Source organism: Dermacentor variabilis, chromosome 3 (assembly GCF_050947875.1).
Source record: "Dermacentor variabilis isolate Ectoservices chromosome 3, ASM5094787v1, whole genome shotgun sequence".
In the NCBI taxonomy this organism is placed as follows: domain Eukaryota; kingdom Metazoa; phylum Arthropoda; class Arachnida; order Ixodida; family Ixodidae; genus Dermacentor; species Dermacentor variabilis.
In genome coordinates this window covers 106,271,817-106,293,155 of record NC_134570.1, presented here as the reverse complement: position 1 = coordinate 106,293,155, position 21,339 = coordinate 106,271,817, and the positions used below count along the sequence as shown (strand labels likewise).

Here is a 21,339-nt window from a genome sequence, read left to right as displayed (position 1 = left end):
GGCCGAAAAAGTAAATATTCGGGAAGAGGTGGACAGTCGGTTCGCTCTACCTCTCTCTGAAGGAAAGGTTTGATATATAGTTTTGTATGCGACTGAACTCGGTCCATGTTTCAGAATGGAGAAAAGAAAAAAGGAATTTAAAGGGCCCCTGATACGGTTCGGACAAATTTTGTATACGCGTAGGGTACAGCTAAAGTTAATTATTCGCACCACAATTTGAGTGAAACGTCTTATATTACCCTCCTCCATAATAATGCATTTTCTCCTCAACTCGTTCGCCGAGTGATCGGGGCTAAGCTTTGCCTTCATTGGCTCGGCGTCATGATGGCACGTCGTGTCATCGACTTCCGGTTCTCTAGGAGCGAGCGCGCGAAGCCTCTCCAACATCTCCGCCAGCTACTTAGCAGTCGACCCGAAGCGAGAGCTATCGAAGAAGCGTGCGTCGCGAGCATTCTGTCGCAGCGCCGAACGTGTCTGGTATTCCGGTAACCACAGGCGAGCTGGGCGTTTCGACGGATGGGTGTAAAGGTGCAAAGTGGGGGCCGCAAACGCGCAAATCCTGGCACCGATCGGATACCGATAGTCCAATGTGCTGCAGCCACTCCGCTCGTCTGCGGCCTTGCAGAGAGACACGCTATCGCAACTTGACATATTGCGAGTCACTACGTTTGCAGCCAACAACTCCACAAAGGCGATTCATGGTGCTCACGAAAAGACAGACCGACACTGACCGCGGAGCTCTCGTAAAGACGGAGCACGTTGTAACACAAGCAGACGACACAAGTGCTTAAGTTCGGAAGTATTAAGTGTACTGAGAAAGTGTTCTTGTGCATTCCCTTTCTGTTACTTTCTTTTTATAGAAACAAATTAACTATCATTCCAACTAAAACGAACATTTGTGCACCATTAGGTTGGAAAAATTATCGATGACGTGCCATGGGTAACCAATCGGATAGCTCGTCCTACTGACGTCGTTAGGGCCATTTACGTCAAATGGGTAGGGGCGGCTTAAAATTCAGCTGAGCATGTGTGCTGGGATCGGCAGCGATGTACTTTTTTAAAACCTTACAATATATTACACGCTTTACGCGGACCACTTAGATGCGTCAGTTAATGATCAGAAGGACGTACTCTAACGACTCTGTACGTTCGTACAAAATCGTGAAAATCGTTTCAAGGTTCCCTTAAGTGAGCAACCGTGCCTCTATGAAGACATACCCTCCATATATAAAAGCGTCAATGACACGGAAATGGCTGAACAAGAAAGCGCGTTTGTTTTTCTTTTGCGTTAGATTTCGCACTTTTGCAATCATAAATGTATAGATACGCCGACTGCCCCAGTTCGCTGGTGATTCTATGGTATAAGTGACGCCGACCAGCGTATTTTGTACTCACGCTTTCTCGTGACCCATCAGCGCTGCGTACGTGAGAAATCTAAGTATGCGGGCGGTGATCCTTGATTTCAACAGGACAGGCAACTTAGCAGAATCTTTCAAATCGTCCATTCAGCAATTGCATGGGGTATAGTAATGTGGCAAGTTGGGCGATTAGATGACTTATCGTCATACCGTGCGCGTGAAGCAGCGCACTGACCAGGACGAAGCGGCGAGCGAAAGAAATTCTAGGAGCGAGCGTCGTGTATTGTGTCGCTACGCTTAGTCCTGGTCAGTGTGCTACTTCACCCACGCGGTACGATGCCTTCCAGCAGCTTAGCAGAATTTTTCAGATCGTCCATTCAGCAATTGCTTGGGTATACAGCAGCCTTTCTTCTTCGCACACCCCGGGCGCCTATGCACACAGGCCGCCACAGAGAATTATACAGATGAGAGCCCGGTAGCCTCCCCGTGAAACGATGCGACTGGGGAAGGAGGTCGTATCACTTAGACGACAGAGCAGCGCGGATGGAGCCAGCCGAGAGGCACTCCATGGCAGCCTGCTGCAGCTGCCCACTGTTCTTCCTTCGGAGCAAGCCCAGTCGTCTCCTTCGCAATCAACTCCTCCCTGCCGTCCTTACCCTTTCTACCGCACCCCCTCCTCTCCCTGCACTCGCCACCACCACGCCCTGTGCTACTACGTGCATCTTCTTCTCAGCCCGCTGACCGTATAGTTTTGTTTGCAGAAGTGCTCGACGAGGCAGAGCTCAGGAGAGAGAAAGAGATGAAGGGAGAGAGGCAGATGCGGGGATCCCGCTCTGCTGAGTGATCAGCAGTTGGGCTTTCCCCCGATGGCCCGAGCACGTCTCGCATAAATTGCCCGATCATTTTCGCTCGCCTTGTTTGCCCCCGTCTCGCCATGGGCTTCGGAGCCTTTCCTCCGGCCGGAGAGCTCCCTCTTCACGCCGCATTTGTTCGTTTGCAGGGCACTTCCATCTCGCACGGCACTTACCTACTTGGCGGAGCTCGATCCCTTTGTTATCCGTTATCGGGTTTCTTTTCTTTCTCTCAGTCTGATTAGGTGTTCTGTAAAACTAAGACATTCGTGGCGCTTTGGACATATTTGTGCTTATACTTCGTCGGTTTCGCGTAGCCTGAAGGCCAGTGGACTGCACGAACTATTGTGAATGTTCGCGAACATTCCTCTGCGAGTGCGTTCCCAGTGACTGCCTCTTTATTAGGGAATTTCAGGAACAACGAACGTTCTCCTTGTGTCCTTTTGTACTTCTTTTGCGTTCTAGTTGTGTTCTAGGGTATACCTATTTGCGTTCCTCTGTGCGCCCACACCTCAAGTGCGCCAAACCTAAAACACCCTGTAATTTTTCCGAGCTTTCTCCTTTCTCATCTACCTCTCCCTCTTTCCTCAAGTGGAGGTAAACCAAACGGACACGACTTTGGTTAAGCTCCTGCCTTCCAAACTTCGTCTCTCCTTTTGCCTTTTTCTGTGTTTCCCAGACTTCTCTGTCTGGTTCTTCCATATATTGGTTACTGGCGTCCAACGCACCATCTGTCTGTCTTTGAGAGGCATTCATATGGAGAAAGCTGATCAGGCCAAGAAAGGATGGATCACCACAGGTGGCCACTCAACAGCCAATTCTGCGGCAGCCGAGTGGCTGTGGCATTCCGCTGCTGAGCTCGAAGTCACGGGCTCGATCACCGCCGCGGCGACCGCGCATGCCGAGGAAAAGCGCATTGCAAAAAAAAAAAAAAATGAAAAAAAAAAAGAAACTCTCGTCTATCATGCATTGGGCGCACGATAAGGAACCCCAGATTTTCAAAATTGATACGTAGTTCCCCCACTACAGCGTGCCTCATAATGAGACCATGCATGGTTCTGGCACGTAAAACCCCACAATATCTCTAGCTTGTCAGCAACGTGGATAAAAGTATATTAGGCTGTGTGTACTTGTCTTACCTGTAACTACACCATCATCAGCTGTCACACCTCTCAGCGCCTATATACGCTCTACCACTGAGACGAAGATGGTGGGTTAAAATCCAAGCCGTAAGGTTTGTGCTTCGAAGGTGGGTCGTATGAAAAAAGAAAAAGAAAGAAAAACGATCATGGCATACTCCGATGGTCGATCTTAATCCGGCGCTTCACAATGCGGGGTCTGCGAGCGCTGTTGCATATATATGTGGGTAAGTTAAGGTCTGTTGCCAGTTATTACCGCGGTTTGTTATCCTTCTCGCCTACGTTTCTTATGAAGAAAAACAATGGGAACCTGCTGTTCATGATCTGAGAATGCCTGGCAAACGCACCCCAGCCCATTTTTATTCTTCTGATTATTTCAGTCTCGTGATCCGGATCCGCAGTCACTACCTGTCCTAAGTAGATGTATTCCCTTACTACTTCCAGTGGCTCGCTACTTATTGTAAACTGCTGTTCTCTTCCGAAACTGTTAAACATTACTTTAGTTTTCTGCAGATTAATTTTTAGACCCACCCTTCTGCTTTGCCTCTACAGGACACTGAGCATGCATTGCAATTGGTACCCTGAGTTACTAAGGAAGGCAATATCATCAGGGAACCGCAAGTTACTAAGGTATTCTCCATTACCTCTTATCCCCAATTCTGCCCAACCCAGGTCTCTGAATACTTCCTGTAAACACGCAGTGAATAGCATTGGAGAGATCATATCTCCCTGCGTGACGCCTTTCTTTAATGGGATTTAGTTGCTTTCTTTATGGAGCACTACGGTTGCTGTGGAGAAGCTATAGATATCTTTCAGTATTTTATATACGGCTCGTCTACACCCTGATTCCGTAATGCCTCCATGACTGCTGAGGTTTCGACTGAGTCAAACGCTTTCTCGTAATCAATGAAAGCTATATATAAGGGTTGGTTATATTCCGCACATTTCTCTATCACCTGATTGATAGTGCGAATATGGTGCAGTGTTGAGTAGCCTTTACGGAATCCTGCCTGGTCCTTTGGTTGACAGAAGGTGTTCCTGATTTTATTTGCGATTACCTTAGTAAATAATTTGCAGGCAGCGGACAGTAAGCTGATCGGTCTATAATTTTTCACGTCTTTGGCGTCCCCTTTCCACTATAACTACTACACCACTATACTATTGACCGCTATACTATTGCCCCTCTTTCTATACTATCGTCCCCTTTCCACTATAAGCACTATACTATTGAGTAAAGATATTTTTGTCTGTCTCTATCTCTCTCTAGTACTAAAAGAAGACACAGAGTAAATAACTTTGTTCTTTACTAATGGCAGACAAGCTGAACGCGATTTCCCCTCAAAGCCGCCGATGATTGGCGACGGTCCATCTTTCTTTCTTTCGTTCTTTCTTTGTGTACTTCATTCATGCTTGCTAGTGTGCCTTTTCTCCCTTGTTCTTGCCGCTGCAGAACGGCACCAGACGCCGTAGTCTTCTAATGTTACCCCAGTGATTGGGCTCGCACTCACTGAGCTCGCGCTCTGGTAACGTCACCAATTGAAAACGTTGCTGCTGCTGCCCAGTAAAACGACTCCTCCGTTCAGCAGAAATCGCAGAGGTATCAAATCGTTTGGGGGCGCTTCGTGCGCGTTGAGCGTTCCTGTGCCCTTTCGTCTTTCGGCTCCATGTTCACCGAACGTTCAACATCGTCAGACCTTGACACTTTGTAGTCTGTCGCAGCCATGTGTTGACATTGTGTGTCGATTACCACAGAACGTTATTTAGAAAGTCTGTAGATAGTATACGGACGTTTTTGTACGAATTCTGCAGACTGTCATCTACAACTGCACAACCACCGCTATATATTGAAGCCGGAGTCTTCACTAAATACAGTAGACTCGTATGGGTGAAAATGGCGCGTTCAATGTTTCACGACCGTGTTAGCATATACGTCGGAGCCCGAAAAAATTTAGGAATAATTCGCGCAACAGCTAAACATGGCGGCGCAACAACCGAAAATAAAACATACAGACTTTCATTGCTTTTATTTTTCTTTTGTCAGCTATTTTTTATGAACTTCCAGAAAACTGTCGGCTCGGAAGTATGTGCTCTACTAACTCAATGAAGGAAATAGAATTGCCAGCAGCTTTCGTTCATTGAAGATCTGTACATTTACGTGGATCTACGTGGAATTCCGTAAGCAGCTAAGGAGCATAAAGCCTCCATATGTGGACTACCCACTGCCTAACTTCATTTCTGTATGGTCGCACAGTTGTAGATATGCATATACTTCAACGACCTGCGTATGCATGGCAACATGCTACTACTTGGTATGACTAAGTGGCCACGTGTTTGCAACAGTCAGTTTGGCTCTATTTTATTTAACAATGTACCTCCAGTTGTAGCCTTAGTTCCCTTGAAGTTGTCCAGTTGATTTCGCTTAAATTTCTTCCCGTTATATACAACAGATCATTTGACGATTACAACTACTGAACAAAAAACACACAAAGACTCATTTGACGTCAGTGTAATGCTCTCGCTTTTTTTTTTTAATTTTGTCTTAACTGCCGGTGAGACATGGGACTCTGCGCTATCGTGCGCAGAGGGGACGTCCACGACGTTACACAAAACAACAAAACAAACAAAGACACAAACAAAACGACACGCTCGAGTCGCGTGTCACGCGCAGGCGCAAATCGAATTGCAGAAAAAAAAAAAGTGGCGATGCTGCGAACAGCCAGCCAGCGCTCTGCCGTCAGAAAACGAAACAATGAAACTCAGGACATAGGAATGCCAGCAACAGAACACAGACAACAGATACACTCACGCAGACGTCGCCACAAAACACGCTTCAAAAGCGGAGGGGGACGCACACTTCTAAGCAGGAACAATCTTTTCCTTTTTTTTGTACAAAGAACTAAATAAATAATCGCCCCCGAAAACTAGAAACAAGCTCACGTATACGTATACATGTAGATAGAAAGTGAGAGAGAGAGAGGCGGTGCTCAGATTGGCCCAGTGCGCGGTTGTACGTGCTGCATGTGCACGCGTCATGTGACTACCCAAGCCTTCAAGGACAGGTTCCGTTAGCACCTAGCGTCTTAAATGCAACGGCGTCACGAGCTGCGTATACGCGAGTGCGACCGGAAGCGAGTCGTACTGACTCGACACGACCCGCTCGTCTCTCAGTGACACCAGCGTACCGAGTCGACTGCGACTACGGCAGCGGCACCTCGCGTCACACGCCGAAAGCGCAGCGTCGCATTTACCGAACGTTTCCGGTAACCGGCGCAGGGCCGGCCCCGGCCTTCCCACAATTCCTGGTCTTCTAAGTAGACGTTACGCGCCGGCCTTCTTGCGCGCAGTTCGAACCGAGGCGACTCTTTACTCAAGGTCGACTCGACTCGACGCCCCTTCCTAGTATACGCTGTCTTTGCTTACGACGCGAGATGCCGTGCTCTATAGTCGGGGTCGAGAGACGACGGAGTCCTCTACCGTCGCAATCGCGTAAACGCAGTTACGCGGTTCTGTTGTCTTCGGTCTGCCCGTTCTTTCTGTAATCACTAGCGTAGCGAGGACCGTACTTCGTAGGCTGCTTGAAGCCTGCTCGTGACGCAGGACCGATATTTACAAAAAAAAAAAATGTCTCTGACCGCAGCAGCCTCTCATGATTGGTGCACGATCGGGCCTTCACGACTCGTGACGGCGGTAGGCATGTTGACGTCACAACCGCATCGTGGACAGCTCTCGAGTTGAGGAGCTACCTCTTGTACTGTCTTTCTTTCTTCCTTTTTTTTTCTTTTTCGAATACGGGTTTTGTTTCTCTTTGCCACAGAAGGCTGTTTCTTCAGCCACGTAAAATGTCACAATATTTCAGAGAGTGCGCTGACGCCACTTCACGCCACCTCTGGCTGCCACGCCGAGGTCTCTCGTTCACCATCACTCTTGAATCCTCCATAGAAAAAAACAAATTGCAGTCGCACCACCTACGACATATAGAGACGCGTTCCACGTCGCTTTACACGTGACACGGTCGGGGGGGGGGGGAGAGGAGGAACGCTGCATGCGCACACACGCAAACGGAGATAGATGCCCGCGCTCCCGTAGCGCTAAAGTCGCCGACCTCGCGAGCAGCGTCGAAATTGCGCGATAGCGTTCGGCTTTCGTTTTGCATTACGTCCCTTTTTTTTATTGTCTCATCGTCATTCTCTTTTTTTCTTTTTTCGCTCGTGCGTCGATGCAGCAGTTGACTAGACAAGGTATGCACACACAGGACTATACCCGCCTCGCGCGCCCGAGGCGAAACGACGCGGATGTGCGGAGTATTGCATAAATCCCGCGAACAAACAAGGACTGCTCCCGAAGCCCCGGGTGATCCCTATGCGTTATATTCTATGTATATAGGAGTGGGCGCTGAAAGGATGCAGCTCGGGCTCTGCGGTTCTGTGTTCTCTCTCTCTCTCTCTCTGTCTGCCCATCTCTGCAGACTCCGAGAGTGGGCCCAGCGATGGTTCTCGCGATAAGGCCTGACGGTGTTTGGTTCACTTGGGAAAATGGGTTTGTCGGTATACCTTCGCAGCGCGTGAAAGAAAAGGCAGGTTTGGTGCTGCGAGATCGGTAGCGGACGTTTACATTGACTTCTTTGATGTAGGCGGGCAAGGACGTTTAGAGTCCTTAAAATAAATAAGTTCTTTGAAGTCTCTTGATGTGAAGAAGTTTGATGAGCGCGTTTGGGGGTGCGCCTAACTGAGCTTCGGATCTGTTGTGCATATTAAGGATGTATTAACACAGTTCATACTGATGCAGGTTTCTTTCTTTTCTTCTTCTTTTTGTACTCTCCAGCGTGCGGTTGAGGAATGTGAAGTAGAAACTCGCATATACAAAAAAAAAAAAGAAAGAACGGGCAATAGCATGACTCACTTCTTTTACGTGACTCTTACATATATTCTGCCTGATCTGCATTTTCTCCACATAAACTGGGTGTGCTTTGCTGTCTTTCGCCCCAGTTCAACAAAATGGCGTCAATAACGATACATCCGCTGACGATAGAAAATACGTGGTTATCTCCACATCAAGTTGACGGCCGAAATTTCGTTACAAGCCGAACTACGTTAATTCTGATCATGCTTGTCATGAGACTGTTAGCATCCGTCCTTGGGCTAATTTCCGTTATTGGCTCGCAATGTCTGCAACATAAATGTTTATTCGGGGAGCGGCATATGCAGATAACTTGGAAAATTGACGATTCGTGGAGGATCAGTGACGACCGTGTGTATATATACGCAAGAGCATTTCGCAGTGGACAAACATCGCTTCCCGCTGCATTCGTTGTATTGCGTTGTCATCACACTCGGGTGACGAAATCAGAGCCGCAGACATTAAGAGAGAGAGAGAGAGAGAGAGAGAGAGAGAGAGAGAGAAAACGCTTTGCCTCTGCACGCAAGGTTGAATCGCTGCGCTTGAGTCACCCGGGGCATACACAGGAAATGCGACTATGAAGGGAAAAAAAAAAAACATCCGAAATGGTGAGGAAGAGGCTACCTACAAAGTACCGATTGCTGCTATTCATTGAAAAGAGTGCGAAACGTCCGGCGCTGAAAGGGCGCTTTGTTTTTTTTTTTTCCGACGCACAATCCTGCGTATTATTTGCAGAGCACTCACAACGTCTCTTCGTCGGGGTGGCATGAACATGTATACTGTACTCCAAACTCGTGGTTTAGAGAAAAGCCAACTCACAAAAAAAAAAAAGAAATCAATTGAGAGCTAGCAGGCGCATGACCCACTCCTCTCTTACCACAGCGCACGAGTTGTACACATACACACATTCACACCGCGCGACAACGACAGAGTTCTCGGACAAGTCCACGTAACGCGAAGTCATTCAAGCGCTATATAACGCACTGAGGACAACGCGCGTCGTCCATGTGTACTGCGTCCGCACAAGCACCGCAGGAACGCGGAACACAGTTCACGGCGCGACACCACCGGTGGGGTCCCTGGTCGCGGTGTCACCGAGGCGAGAGCCGCCCTCAGTCATTACCGTCGACCAGTTCCTCCGAGTCACGGCCCACTCTGCCGTCATCGAACGCGGAGTTCGCAGTCGCCGACGAGCAGCGGTCCCGCATCATCAACATGGACGCCGTCGTGGTCGTCGGCGTCGTAGTCGGGCAGGTGGCCGCCAGAGGACTGCCCGGCGCGGAAGACCTCTCCGAGGACATGGGGTCTTCTCCGGTGGAGCCTTCTCGCAAGAGGCACATCTTCTCCTGCCGGAGACCTCCGAAGGGTGGAATGACGCCGGAACTCTTGTTGGAGGTCGGCGGCGAGGAGGAGCCGGGTCTCGACGGCGGCTGTGCCACGGCGGAAGGAGGAGGTTGAGACTGTGGAGGAGGAGACGTGTCCCCGGCGCCCGCGGGCAACCGCCACGCGGGCAGCGGGTACGGGAAGAAGCGTAGCTGACTCTTCAGGTGTTCGTCGGCCGCCGCCTTGAGCGGGCTGGGCGCCTTCAGGTAGCTCTGCTCGTTAGCCATGAGGAGATTGCGCACCGAGAAAGGGTTGAAGCCGAACGGCGACGCGCCGGGCCGCCCCGCCGAAGTCGGGGACGCGTTGTTGGAAGCGGCCGCCGCGGCCGCGGCCGCCGCCGCCGAGGACATGAGCATGTCCTGCAGCATGAGGCTCTGCTGGTACAGGCTCTGGTTGTACAGGTACTGCAGCGGGAACGACGCGTGCGGGCCCCCGCCGCCCGCCGCCGCAGCGGCGGCTGCCGCGGCGGCGAAGGGCAGGTAGTCTCCCAGGCCGCCGTGGTGGTCGGGCGAGCCGGGCGAGCGGCCGTGCAGTCTCGGCGACAGGTCGCCGCCGGGCGGACCCGCCGACGACGTCTCGTCGGCCGAGAGCGACTGCTCCGTCCGCCGGTCGTCGTCGCTGTAGTACGAGTCGTCTACGTCGATCTTGGTCGGACAGCTGACGTCGCTCGGCGCCAGGGCGCCGCCCGGAAGTGACTTGGAGGCCGGAGGCAGCGCGTACTTCCTGCGCGAGAAGGAGAAGACGAACGTGTGGGTTATAGCAGCGGGGATTTTATAGATCTGCGATGCATTTGTTCTGTTCGTTCGTACTTTATCTGCCGCAGGACTCGTTTTAACTGTTGAGTGCCTCGCATGCTCTGTATTTAAATCAGTTTCAGCGCATTTGACTATAGACACCGTCACCAGGGAAAACAAAAGAATGAAAATTCAGTTAAAGAAAGGCGCGCGTTTCACGGTTGTTGTGAGACTTGTACCCGGTGAAACACTACTAAATTCTCGCGTAGCTCGCGCCCTGCACAGACTCTTAATTGCTGCGCGTCGCGGTGTCTGCACGGTCGCTAGTTCACTTTAGGCAAGCTATACTGAAAGAGCCTTTTACGAGGAATCGTGCTTTGAAATGTTATCAATTTCTTGTAACCGACGACGCAGCGCGTGATAAGCATAAATGAAAAATTGCAGAATGAAGAAAACTATAGCACCGCTTCGAATGGACAGGCTAGTACATGCTGAGTTGCGCTTAACAAACATGCAGGTGAAACGAATTCGTGTTGTCTTCAAGCCTCCATCGCCTTATCTGAACGCCTGATTAGCGCAACCTTTTTTCCCCCCACTAACAAAGGTATAGCAGCATACGAGAAAAAGCGTTGTTAACACCATGAGGTGTGCGTATAACATCGCTCACAGCGTACCTGTAAGCCTAAAGACTTTTTTTGTTTCAATACTCTTGCTTCTTTATATCTGTTAAACCGCGCCCATGGTGTAGTCGAATTTATGCTGGCTGCAGGAGGTGAGTTGGTTCAGGTGCCGTTAAACGCGCACGTAGCAGAAGCGCACGCATTTAGAACGCCTCGTATCTCAAATTGAGATCTATTCTAATCCAGCGTTCATGTGACTTACTTCTTATCTTTCCTCGCGGCACCAGTTTCCCGAAAGCCCTTCGCAAACGGATTGTTGTCGATCTTCAGTTGCGTAATCTGCGGGAGAAAAGAAACAACATAAAGTTGCAGGGTTGATTAAGAACGATCGCTGCCCATATGTTCTTGCATCAAGGTATACATAGCTGGCACGCCAGATAAACTGCACGCATCGCATGCTCGTGACGTTTACCTATACACGCCACGCTTGCACAGGCGCTCAAGTGCATCATGCATAGAACTGCACGTCCGACAATTAAGTGCATTGTTACGACACAACAAGAGGGCGTGTTCAAACGTGTTATACGCCACCCGTACCTTCTCGTTCTGGTAAGCAGTGACGGCGATGAACTCTGTCTCCTTGAACACGTACGTCCTGAAGGTGCTGTAAGGCAGCTTGAGGATGTCGTTGGCCCGCACCAGGTGGAACCGCGGCTGGTACTTGTGCATCGAGTTCAGGATGGTCTGCTTGAAACGAGACAAGATAGCGACGGTTTAATATTCGCTGCCGCTGTTTTCGCATACTGTATACACTTTTGAATACAGCAAAAGAGTTGCGAGCGTTTAAATTCTAAATTAAACTGAAATTAGTCTGGTCAAGAGTTCCCGATATCTATCTCGTTTCTCGCGTAATTCAATAACGCTTGGGTTACTTAAGATATAGCTGAATAACAAAGGGAAGCGGATATCCAAAGCCATAAGCTATAATTCCTTCAATCAAGCGACATTTCACATCTTCCACCGTGTACAATATCTGGGTAAATAAATGGTTTTGTGCTTGGTTTCAGCAACGACCACGGTCTTCAGCAACGTTTACGTCACAGATACCGACGTCATCGTCGACTGCGTTCCTCTTTTCTCTTGCACGAATTCTGTTATTCATTCTCTGTAATAATCGTTACTCTGTTCTGCTACTCCATAACAGATCACCGTTTATATACATTGCGAAATATGTGACGTGCCCAACTCCTGCTCTCCCTCTTAGCTTTAACTAGAGTATCGGCTACGTCACTTCGCTCTCTAATCTATACCACCGTCTTCCTGTCTCTCAACGTTATTAAGATTAGCACTTCCCCTGATATTAGGTATGACTGTTTGTAAAGCTTCGTAATAATTAAGAAAAATTATAATTTCCCCTTGCTAGGCTTCGCCGTTTTTTGGCTTCATACGGTTGTTTTGGTTTCGCTTCGTAGTAGGAATGGTCATTCGTAATATATCAGAGCACGGTAAACAACATAAAAAGGAGAAGAAGAAGACGCAAGAGAGGCAGGATATCACAACTGCAACATAATTTGTAAAGAAACGTAACATACATGCAAACACCAACCAACGACAAATAAAACTAAAAAAAACACACACACGCGAGACACAAATTGAAGCCAAGAATCTTCGAAGAAATGCCCACGGCTGGCGTGCCGGGCCGGCCGCATCCCCGGTTAGGGCCGATTTACGCTCGAGCCGCCCATCGCCGCAAGCCGCACCGCACGCGTGCGGTCGCGCGAAAAATTGCACGTATCCAGCACTTGTGCACAAATTACCATTTAAACTGTGTGCACAGTGTATACCTTACGCATTGTAAACCGAAATTTGTGCACAAGTGCTGGATACGTGCAATCTTTCGCGCGACCGCACGCGTGCGGTGCGGCTTGCGGCGATGGGCGGCTCGAGCGTAAATCGGCCCTTAGCCTCATCCCTGCAGCCGCTTTCCCGAAATTCGGTTCGCGCGTTCACCGTGATTTTTCTCCTAGCGGGGACGTTGCCGGGAGCGGCGCTGCATCCGCGGCGCCGCTCGCGCGCAATCACCCCCCTCTCCCCCTCGGCCCCTTCGCTCCGAGCTGCACCAAGAAGCGCTCCACACACGCAGCAGCAGCGAAGCTTCGCCAAGAGAGCGGAGGGCGATTCTTCCAGCGCCTCGGGCGGCGGGGCCACGCGTCTCTCCGCTTGACGCTCGCGACTCGACGTGCCGCAAGTATCGATCGCGGCACCGACACTTTTTCCTCCGCCATGTTGGGAGGAGATGCTCGCAAGGAAGGCTCCGCACGCATGGCTGCGGCCGGCCGGCCAATGGCGTCGTCCAAGACGCGCCCTCCTTATCCTCTTCGGCTCGGCTGAAGCGAGTCGACGGAGCGCGCGCATGTGTATACCGCTTTCGCGAGAGTACGTCACGTGCGAGAGAATCTTACAGTTCCCTCGGGATTCTATTACCCGCCGTGTTTCGAGCGCAGGCCATTGGGAAACACCGCTTGACGTTCCTCTCTCTCTCTCTCTCTCTTATTATACGAATTTAAAGCACATTTATGGAATGCGAGGTTTGTGGGTGTGAAGAGACGAATACGCATCTTAATAAACGCTCCCGGTTCGGAGCGCGACGAACGCCGCGCCGCTATGCGCGCAGCTCGACGAATGCGATCGCCGCCCTCTATACTTAACGGAGAGGAAAATCCTTGGCCGTTGGTTCCAGCTGACGTCGGCCCGGGCTGCTTTAAAAAAAGCACTCTCGTGTTTCTTTTTTTTTCTTAAAAAAAAAAAAGCATCGGGATTGTATTACGCACTGTAATCGTTTTGAAGCGGTTTCGTCGTGTTTGTGCGGACAGATTCGTTTTCATGTTTTCTTTTCTCCTCGTGTTTTCTACCCTTTCTCTTTGCGCACCCACTGCAGAATAGCCAACTGGACAGTGACTCTGGTTATAACCTCTCTGCCTTTCACATTTTACTTTCTCTCTCTTATCGATATCATAGAAGACAAAAAAAAAAAAAAACAAGTGCAATCACTGTACAATGCCAGTACGAACTCAGGGTGGCCGAAACCTGGAGGACAACAAACAAACTTGAATGCATTTTAAGGCGCTGCAGCGCAGGCTGGAATAGAAGATGACAGCCGCAATGTTGAGAGAGAGGAAGACGGCATGGAATAAAGGGAGACAACGAAAATGCAGGCCCGCGTGAGTCGAGTTTGACAGTTTACGCAACGCGCATAACAGGCTACAAGCGGTCTATTAAATGCGAGAAGATTGATGCCAACGCCAGGAAAACGCAGTGCAATGCGCAGATGGTCAAGGGGGCTGACTAAGTTTGGAAATTTGGCGGCACAAGGGCTTAGCTAACGCAGGACAGATTGATGCGGGAGCCTATAACACTGTCTGTGACCTCCAATGCTATAACCTTCGCTCAGATATTGATACAGGAGAGGGGTGCTCGCATCCTTCAAAGTTAAAAAAAAAACTTATTCTCTGTGCATCTGCTAATCGAAATTTGTTTCTTGGGATTCGAAAACAGTGTCTATAGGTTCTAGATATATAGACCATTATGGGGGCCAGTGACTGCAATTGTTTTACTCACCACTTCAGACATTCATGCATGGCTATTTTCACATCAACTGTTTGGGACTCAGTTTTACTTGAACGCGCAAGACCCGCAGGCTTTTCAAAAGCCCTACGAACTTGAACACACCGCCCAGCTATATAGACACTCTGTGGAGCTCGTAAGGGCCTCCGGAAAGGCCATTTTTGCCATTAACTCTCACTACGTCCTCCAACCTTTTCTTTGTTCTTTTTCCTCGCGTCTTTGGCTTCACGGTCAGGCACTTGTATGACACGCGGGCGTCCAACCCGACGACCAGCTTCCGTTCACCCAACGCACCGTATACAGCCATCGCGACCAACACGCGCTCTTCACCCGCCGTGGTTGCTCAGTGGCTATATGGTGTTAGGCTGCTGAGCACGAGGTCGCGGGATCGAATCCCGGCCACGGCGGCCGCATTTCGATGGGGGCGAACTGCGAAAACACCCGTGTACTTAGATTTAGGTGCACGTTAAAGAACCCCAGGTGGTCGAAATTTCCGGAGTCCTCCGCTACGGCGTGCCTCATAATCAGAAAGTGGTTTCGGCACGTAAAACCCCATAATTATTATTATTATTATTATTATTATTATTATTATTATTATTATTATTATTATTATTATTATTATTATATTATACGCACTCTATGTATATAAGCTAATCAATGCACGTCGCCACGGAGGTGATAAGTATATGCAACGCCGGGTTCGGGCGCGAGAACCGCGTAACGAGCTCACGTGTAGCAAACGGGAATCTCGTTGGCGCGGACAAGCATATGCATGCGTACGCAGGAAACAAAGAAGTTCGCAGCTGCATAAAAAAAAAATGGGTACAGAAAGAAAAAGAAAGTCGCAAGGCGCGTGACAAGCCCCAAGGTCAGAAAGGTGCGTGCTTGTTGATGCTGTACAACCCTCTTTGCTTGGTTATTATTATTGTTACTTTTTTTATATTTTATCTGCTGTGCACGCAGTATAATCAACGAACGCGAGAAGCCAACCTTGCGCGCGCTCGAGGCGTCCATCATCGCGCGATCGTCGTTAGCGAGCATGCAGAGGTGGAACGCGCGAGCGCGCAGCGCCCTGCGGCTTGTGTGTTTACAGAGGCGTCATTTTCGAACGAGAACGGGCTGGCTACTGCTGCTGCTGCTGCTGCCGGGTTGCGTTGTATTTCGCCCTTCGGGCCTATGTAATCATGATCGCCACTCGCGGCGCCAGAAATCAATTCAATGAAGGCCACCACAATCGCCGTCAGCGCGTCTTCTCGCGGGTCATCATCTCTCGGCGTTGCATGTGCGTCTATAATAACTGCGCGCGTTCAGTTTTGACGCCACCAACTCTTGGGGGCGCGCGAGTGAGAGGAGCTCGCGCTGGCGACATCGATTACACCTCGGATGAGGAAGCTGCCAGATCGATGCCTGCAAACTCGGCAGCACGCATCGAGACAATAAGATGACGCCTGTGGGTGGATTAAACAAAAAAAGAAAACGGAGCCGGGCTACGCACCATCTGAGAGCGTAAGTGCGGCTGCTATGCGTACACGTCTTCCTCGTGTGCGATTACCAAGTCCACGGTGTGACGCGCAGAAATACGCCACGAAGCGCTGGACAGAGTATTCGGGTGTAGCGCGACATATATATATAAGGTGTATAGCGCGCACAGCGGAGACCTTGTCGCTTTAAACTTCATGCTTATGGTGCGACGTGGCGTACAATTAGCGCTCTCGCAACCGTTAATATCGGCCGAAAGTGTACTTGAAGTGGACGCGAGATCGATTCTTGAGGTTATCGTAAATTAACAGGCGTCTTCCGAGAAACGCACATGAGAAGAGCACCGCGAGAAGTTGACGATTGACATCACAAATACCTTCGCTTTGATACAGTGCAACGGGGGAATCCCGAAAACCAAGCAAAAAAGCTGTAACAAGCTGAGTCACCTATCCTGTATCGTAATCCTTCAACCGTACTATATCTTCACCCGTGAAGAAGCCGGCGGTAAACACTGTCAGTCGACCAATCAGCTGGGTCGGTATACACAATCCCACCTATACACTCGGCTTCACGCGCTGTATACAGAGATGCGAATAGCGAAGGCTGCTAGCATGTTCGCTAGGGCTTCAGAAACTCACTCAATTCGTACGTGCTGTACCGGTGCCGATCGATAATTACGCGATAATAAATTTGAAATGTTGATCCACATTAGAGTTGAGTCATGTACTTCTTCATTTGTAGGCATTATAAAAGAAGGTATACGGTACACCTGTCATAGTGCCATGAAAGTGCTGACCAGCAAATAGCTTGTGGTGCTTATTACGTTGTCACAAATAGCAAAGACGAAGGTGTCTACGCGCTACATCCCCCATTTCCACATTCTTGCGCAAACTAAGTCATATGCCCGCAGATTCTGCGAGATTACTCCCATTCGTCTTCTGGAAAGGGAGCTTTTTTTTTTTTCTTACTGGGTCTTTTTAGTGTTATTTGCAGATGTGCAGCCTGAGCGAACCTCGGTGCGTCTTGTCCAGGAATCAAGCTTCACCGCAAACCTGAAAATGTTAGGTTTGCACGGTGAAGGTGATTTGAACCGATACCCCTGAGCATAGAGGAACCCGAAAGGTCTGCCTATTACTACGCCAACGACAACTCAACCGACCCGCTAATTTATTATAGAATTTCTAGCAGGGCAAGTCGATGCATTTCTTTCAGGAATGTGAGCGGCGCAAAGGAGAACAGAAAGTGGCTGACTGTTACGGCGCTTGTCTTCGTCATCTTCCACTGTCCCTCGTCGTTCGTGTTGTTCATTTTTCGCTAATCTATGATGACCTATACACTCTTGCCCTAATGTCAACGACCCGGCGTCTGAGCGCGTTGGGCCTCTGCAACTGTGCCTATCTCGCCTCGAGGAGTCCTCAGCGCAGAGGCGTCGTATACCCAAGTCGAGAGAGAGAGAGAGAGAGAGAGAGAGAGAGAGAGAACTGTAAAAGCGCACATACGCACTAACGCACACGGGAGCCCGGGGCGAGAGAACGACGCGCCCGCGCCTGCAGCCCAGCGTGCTCAGCTGCGACCCGAGGAAGAGAGAGAGAGAGAGAGAAAGGCTGCTGGCGCAAGAGGCGCGCCGGAGGAAGGCGTAAGGAGCAAATCGATGCCGCCAGGCCATGACCGTGTGGCCCCGTGGCTGCCGGCCAGCGCAGAGCTGGCATCGTCGGAAGCGGGGGCGAGCAGCCAACATGGCGCTCTCGTCGCCACCACCGCCACCGCGGCAACGCCATCGATCGCAGCGCGTGCGTGAAGGCGAGCGCCCGAGAAAGAAGCGAGGCGCCTCGCCTTGAAAGCTTTCCCGCGCGCGCCACTCCAAGAAGGAAGGAGGGAGGCGGGCGGGCAGCGGCGGCCGCTTGATATATGACGCCAATATTCCCGCCGCCTACAAGAGGGCTTCGCCCCTCTCGTCTTTCCCTTCGAGCGGTCCCTTCCTCTTTCATTTTTCCCCTTCTGCGCAAGGAAACAGGGAAATCGCATTTGGGCTCCGGCCGAGGCAGCCCCTACGCGCACAGCGGCGCGCGCAAGCGCCTCAACTGGCTTCCTTTGTGTGTACGGGCTCTGCGAAACAATACTGCGATACGTCGCATATAAGGTATACACGCACATGCGATATATATATATATATATATATATATATATATATATATATATATATATATATATATATATATATATATATATATATATATATATACGCACACACTCAAGTGCGGCAGTGTCGTCGTGTGGGCCGCAGCACGGCGCCTGGCGCGAGTCGTTAGGGAGAGGCTCCTTCGTTCGCTCGGCGTGTTCAGCGTCGGAGGAACGGGCAGTGAAGCCCGCTTTCCGGGATCGCCCTCGATCGCCTCCCCACCCCCCCTTCCCCCTCACTTCACATGCGCTATTGCGATAGCGATGCCACCGCCCCGTACAGTCGGCCCCCGAAGCAGGCTCGTCTAGGAGGGTGGAAGGCGGGTTTCGAGGGCTCCAAACGTTAAGCGACGACGAGCCAGTGTCGAATGTAGCGCGCTGCGGAAACGAGGGCGCCCCTGATGACATTTCGCTTCGTGGGTCGCCTAACAAATGACCGCCGCAACCGCGCCGGCAGCAGCCCTGGCTTGCTTCGCTGGCTTCTCCCGCGGCTTTCTCTCGCTCGCCTCGCTCTCTATCTGCCGCGAGCGCGCGGAAGCCGCACAGCGGTTTGGCGACAGAATAAGTGGTGGCCGGGTGACCATATATATCAGGGAACGTCACGGGCTGGCTCGACACAGCGCTCACCAATCTCGCGGGGGCTTCGTTCCATCATCGCGGCGTCGCATGACGCACGTCTATATAGCTGCCATTTTCCTCGTTGACTAATGTGCGGCCGAAGACAAAGCACGTTAAGAACCGCCACGCATCGCACGATTTGGAAACTGGTCGCGTTTCTCAAGACTCCTGTATACATACCGACCGGCATAATCATTCATAGGCAATATCGGAAGAAGCGCACGCGTGGAAAATAGTGCAAGAAAATAATGTTTCGACACGGACGGGGTCTGCATGCTCGGCGTCAGCAGCCGCTCTTCCATTGTCGCCACAGGGTAGTTTGTCAAGCGGAGAGCAACGTCGGTACAAATTCCGATCCGTTCGACATTTTCAAATGCGCCGTCCTTGCAACGTAGCACGATGCGACGTGGAAGACTAAATCAAACTGACTGCTATGCGCAACGCCTCATCGTAAAATGTAAGGCTGCTCTGGGAAACAGTTATAAAGTGAACGAGATACAAATACTCAAGACAGGCCTCGTGCGCGCACGCCATAGGCAGCAGCAGCCGGAGTAGAACGCTGTAAACGCTGTAGAACGTTGTAAACAGTCCGTTACAACCTAAATTGCCTGATATGGTGTCAGCGCGCACAGGCAAACATGAACACTTCACACTCGGTGACCGCGGACATTCGCTGTCAAAACGCTGGCGTGAGGGATCGCGGCAGCAGCAGCGAGCGAAGGGACCTTCGTGCTGTCTATCGCTTCAACGCCAAACTGAGCGGTGAGAACACAGCGGGCGCAAAACCACGAGCCGCCAGCCCACTTACACTCTGCCCTCAAGGCAGATCCCTTGCAAGATAAAAGGCCCGCGACCGCGCGCGGCCGAAGTACAACGCCCCATTCCACCCGGTGCCAGGGTGCCATGCGCGCGACGGAATACGGTGCGCTTCCTCCCCTTGCGCACGCGATATTGAGCCGCCATCGACGGCTCACCGTCGCACGCTTTCACTCGCACAAACAGCGTATGGAGCGCGAGGACGATGCTATCACGAGAACCCTGTATGTATGCATCGCAAAGATAACCTGCAGACAGTGGAGGTCAACCCAGCGCGCCTCCGCCTTCCTTCCCCCTCTGTGACGCTTCGCCTCGTTCCTCTACCCCCACTTCGCTCAACGTTACCTATACACATTCCTCCAGGTGACGGCACTTTCCCGCGCGCTCAGCGCGCTCCCTAGTACTTTTCCCGGCGCGCGATTCTCTTCACCTCCGGCGCCTTCCTCCTTCGCTTGCTTCGCGGCCTCAGACAGACACCGCCGATTTGAAGAGCTGGCCATTTACGCTTGGGCGTAAAACGCATCACGCAGGCAACGTCTCAAATATATACTTATCGCGCACACACTACCATGTACCACCGTACATGACTGAAAGGCATCGTCTCTGCGTTTCGGGATACACTTGGGAGTGAAGGGCAGCCCCCCTCATAGTCTGAAATATATTTATATATATAAATATAACATGTTATAGCGATTCAGTTGGTATAGTGATGGAGTGTAGAGTGAAGGCGTAGTACCGCAGTTCAACTCGCACAGGCGTGAACAAGTACGATTATGGAGGTTACCATCTTCTTGTATCAGTTATACTGATACAAAAGATGTTTTTACTATTCCGGCGACTTCGCTATAACGAGGTTTCCCTATAGTCGCTGTTGTCACAACACAACTTAAATCGTGTTCTTCGGAGACTCCTGAGATAAGGTTTTGCTGAGAAATACTCTCGAACTTCAATGTCTTCCAGTAGATGCCGAAAGTGCCCGGACCGGCTCACGGAAGAACAATGAAGGCGATTGTTATTCAACTTAATGTTGAAAGCGTGGAGCACTTACAAAGCCGTGCTTGTCGGAGATGTTGTTGGTGAGCTTGAGCTTGTGGAAGGAGACCACCTTCTGCATCCACTGCTCTCCAGTCGACGGCGAGTCCGGGTGGATGTACATCCGCTTCGGCATCTCGGGGTCAGCCTTGCCGGCCACGACCCATCTCCTGTTCTGGAACTTGTACCGGCAGTCGTCGGCGGCTACGATGTCCATCAGCATGATGTACTTGGCCTTCTTGTCCAGACCCGTTACCCGGACCTTGTAAGGCGGGAACATTCGCCTGGAAAAACGAGATACAGAAAAAGGACGAAAATACCATGTTAGTAAATAATCGGGCAACAGGTGTTTCAACGCTGACAGCTCCTCGCGGAACGCTGGACAATGACACCACGTCATTGAGAGTGGGACTCGCGTACACAACAAGAAACTTGTAAATCATTCCAGCTTAGCTATACGAGCACAGCACACGGGGTCGCCAACTGTGCGCATTCTAGGAGTCAAAACGCTGATCAGCAATTCTAATTTTGCTGTATAGCAAAGTGCAGACTATCGCTTTCCCTGATTAGATCGCAGAACCCTTAAAACGGGACTAACTATAGACTGCAAG

General features: G+C 50.6%; 1 protein-coding gene across 2 annotated transcripts in view; it reads right to left on the bottom strand.

The window, feature by feature from the left end:
* Nucleotides 1-7,541: 7,541 nt before the first annotated feature.
* Nucleotides 7,542-21,339, bottom strand: part of LOC142576141 (uncharacterized) — a 71,832-nt gene continuing 58,034 nt past the window's right edge. The window contains exons 2-5 of one of the 2 annotated variants that reach the window (XM_075686102.1): nucleotides 20,745-21,012; nucleotides 11,579-11,728; nucleotides 11,244-11,320; nucleotides 7,542-10,350 (exon numbers count right to left, since the gene is read on the bottom strand). In XM_075686102.1, coding sequence (XP_075542217.1) covers nucleotides 9,357-10,350; nucleotides 11,244-11,320; nucleotides 11,579-11,728; nucleotides 20,745-21,012 — 1,489 coding nt within the window. In that variant the 3' untranslated portion in view covers nucleotides 7,542-9,356. The remainder of the gene's footprint in view (nucleotides 10,351-11,243; nucleotides 11,321-11,578; nucleotides 11,729-20,744; nucleotides 21,013-21,339) is intronic. The other variant, XM_075686103.1, reaches the window with a different exon arrangement.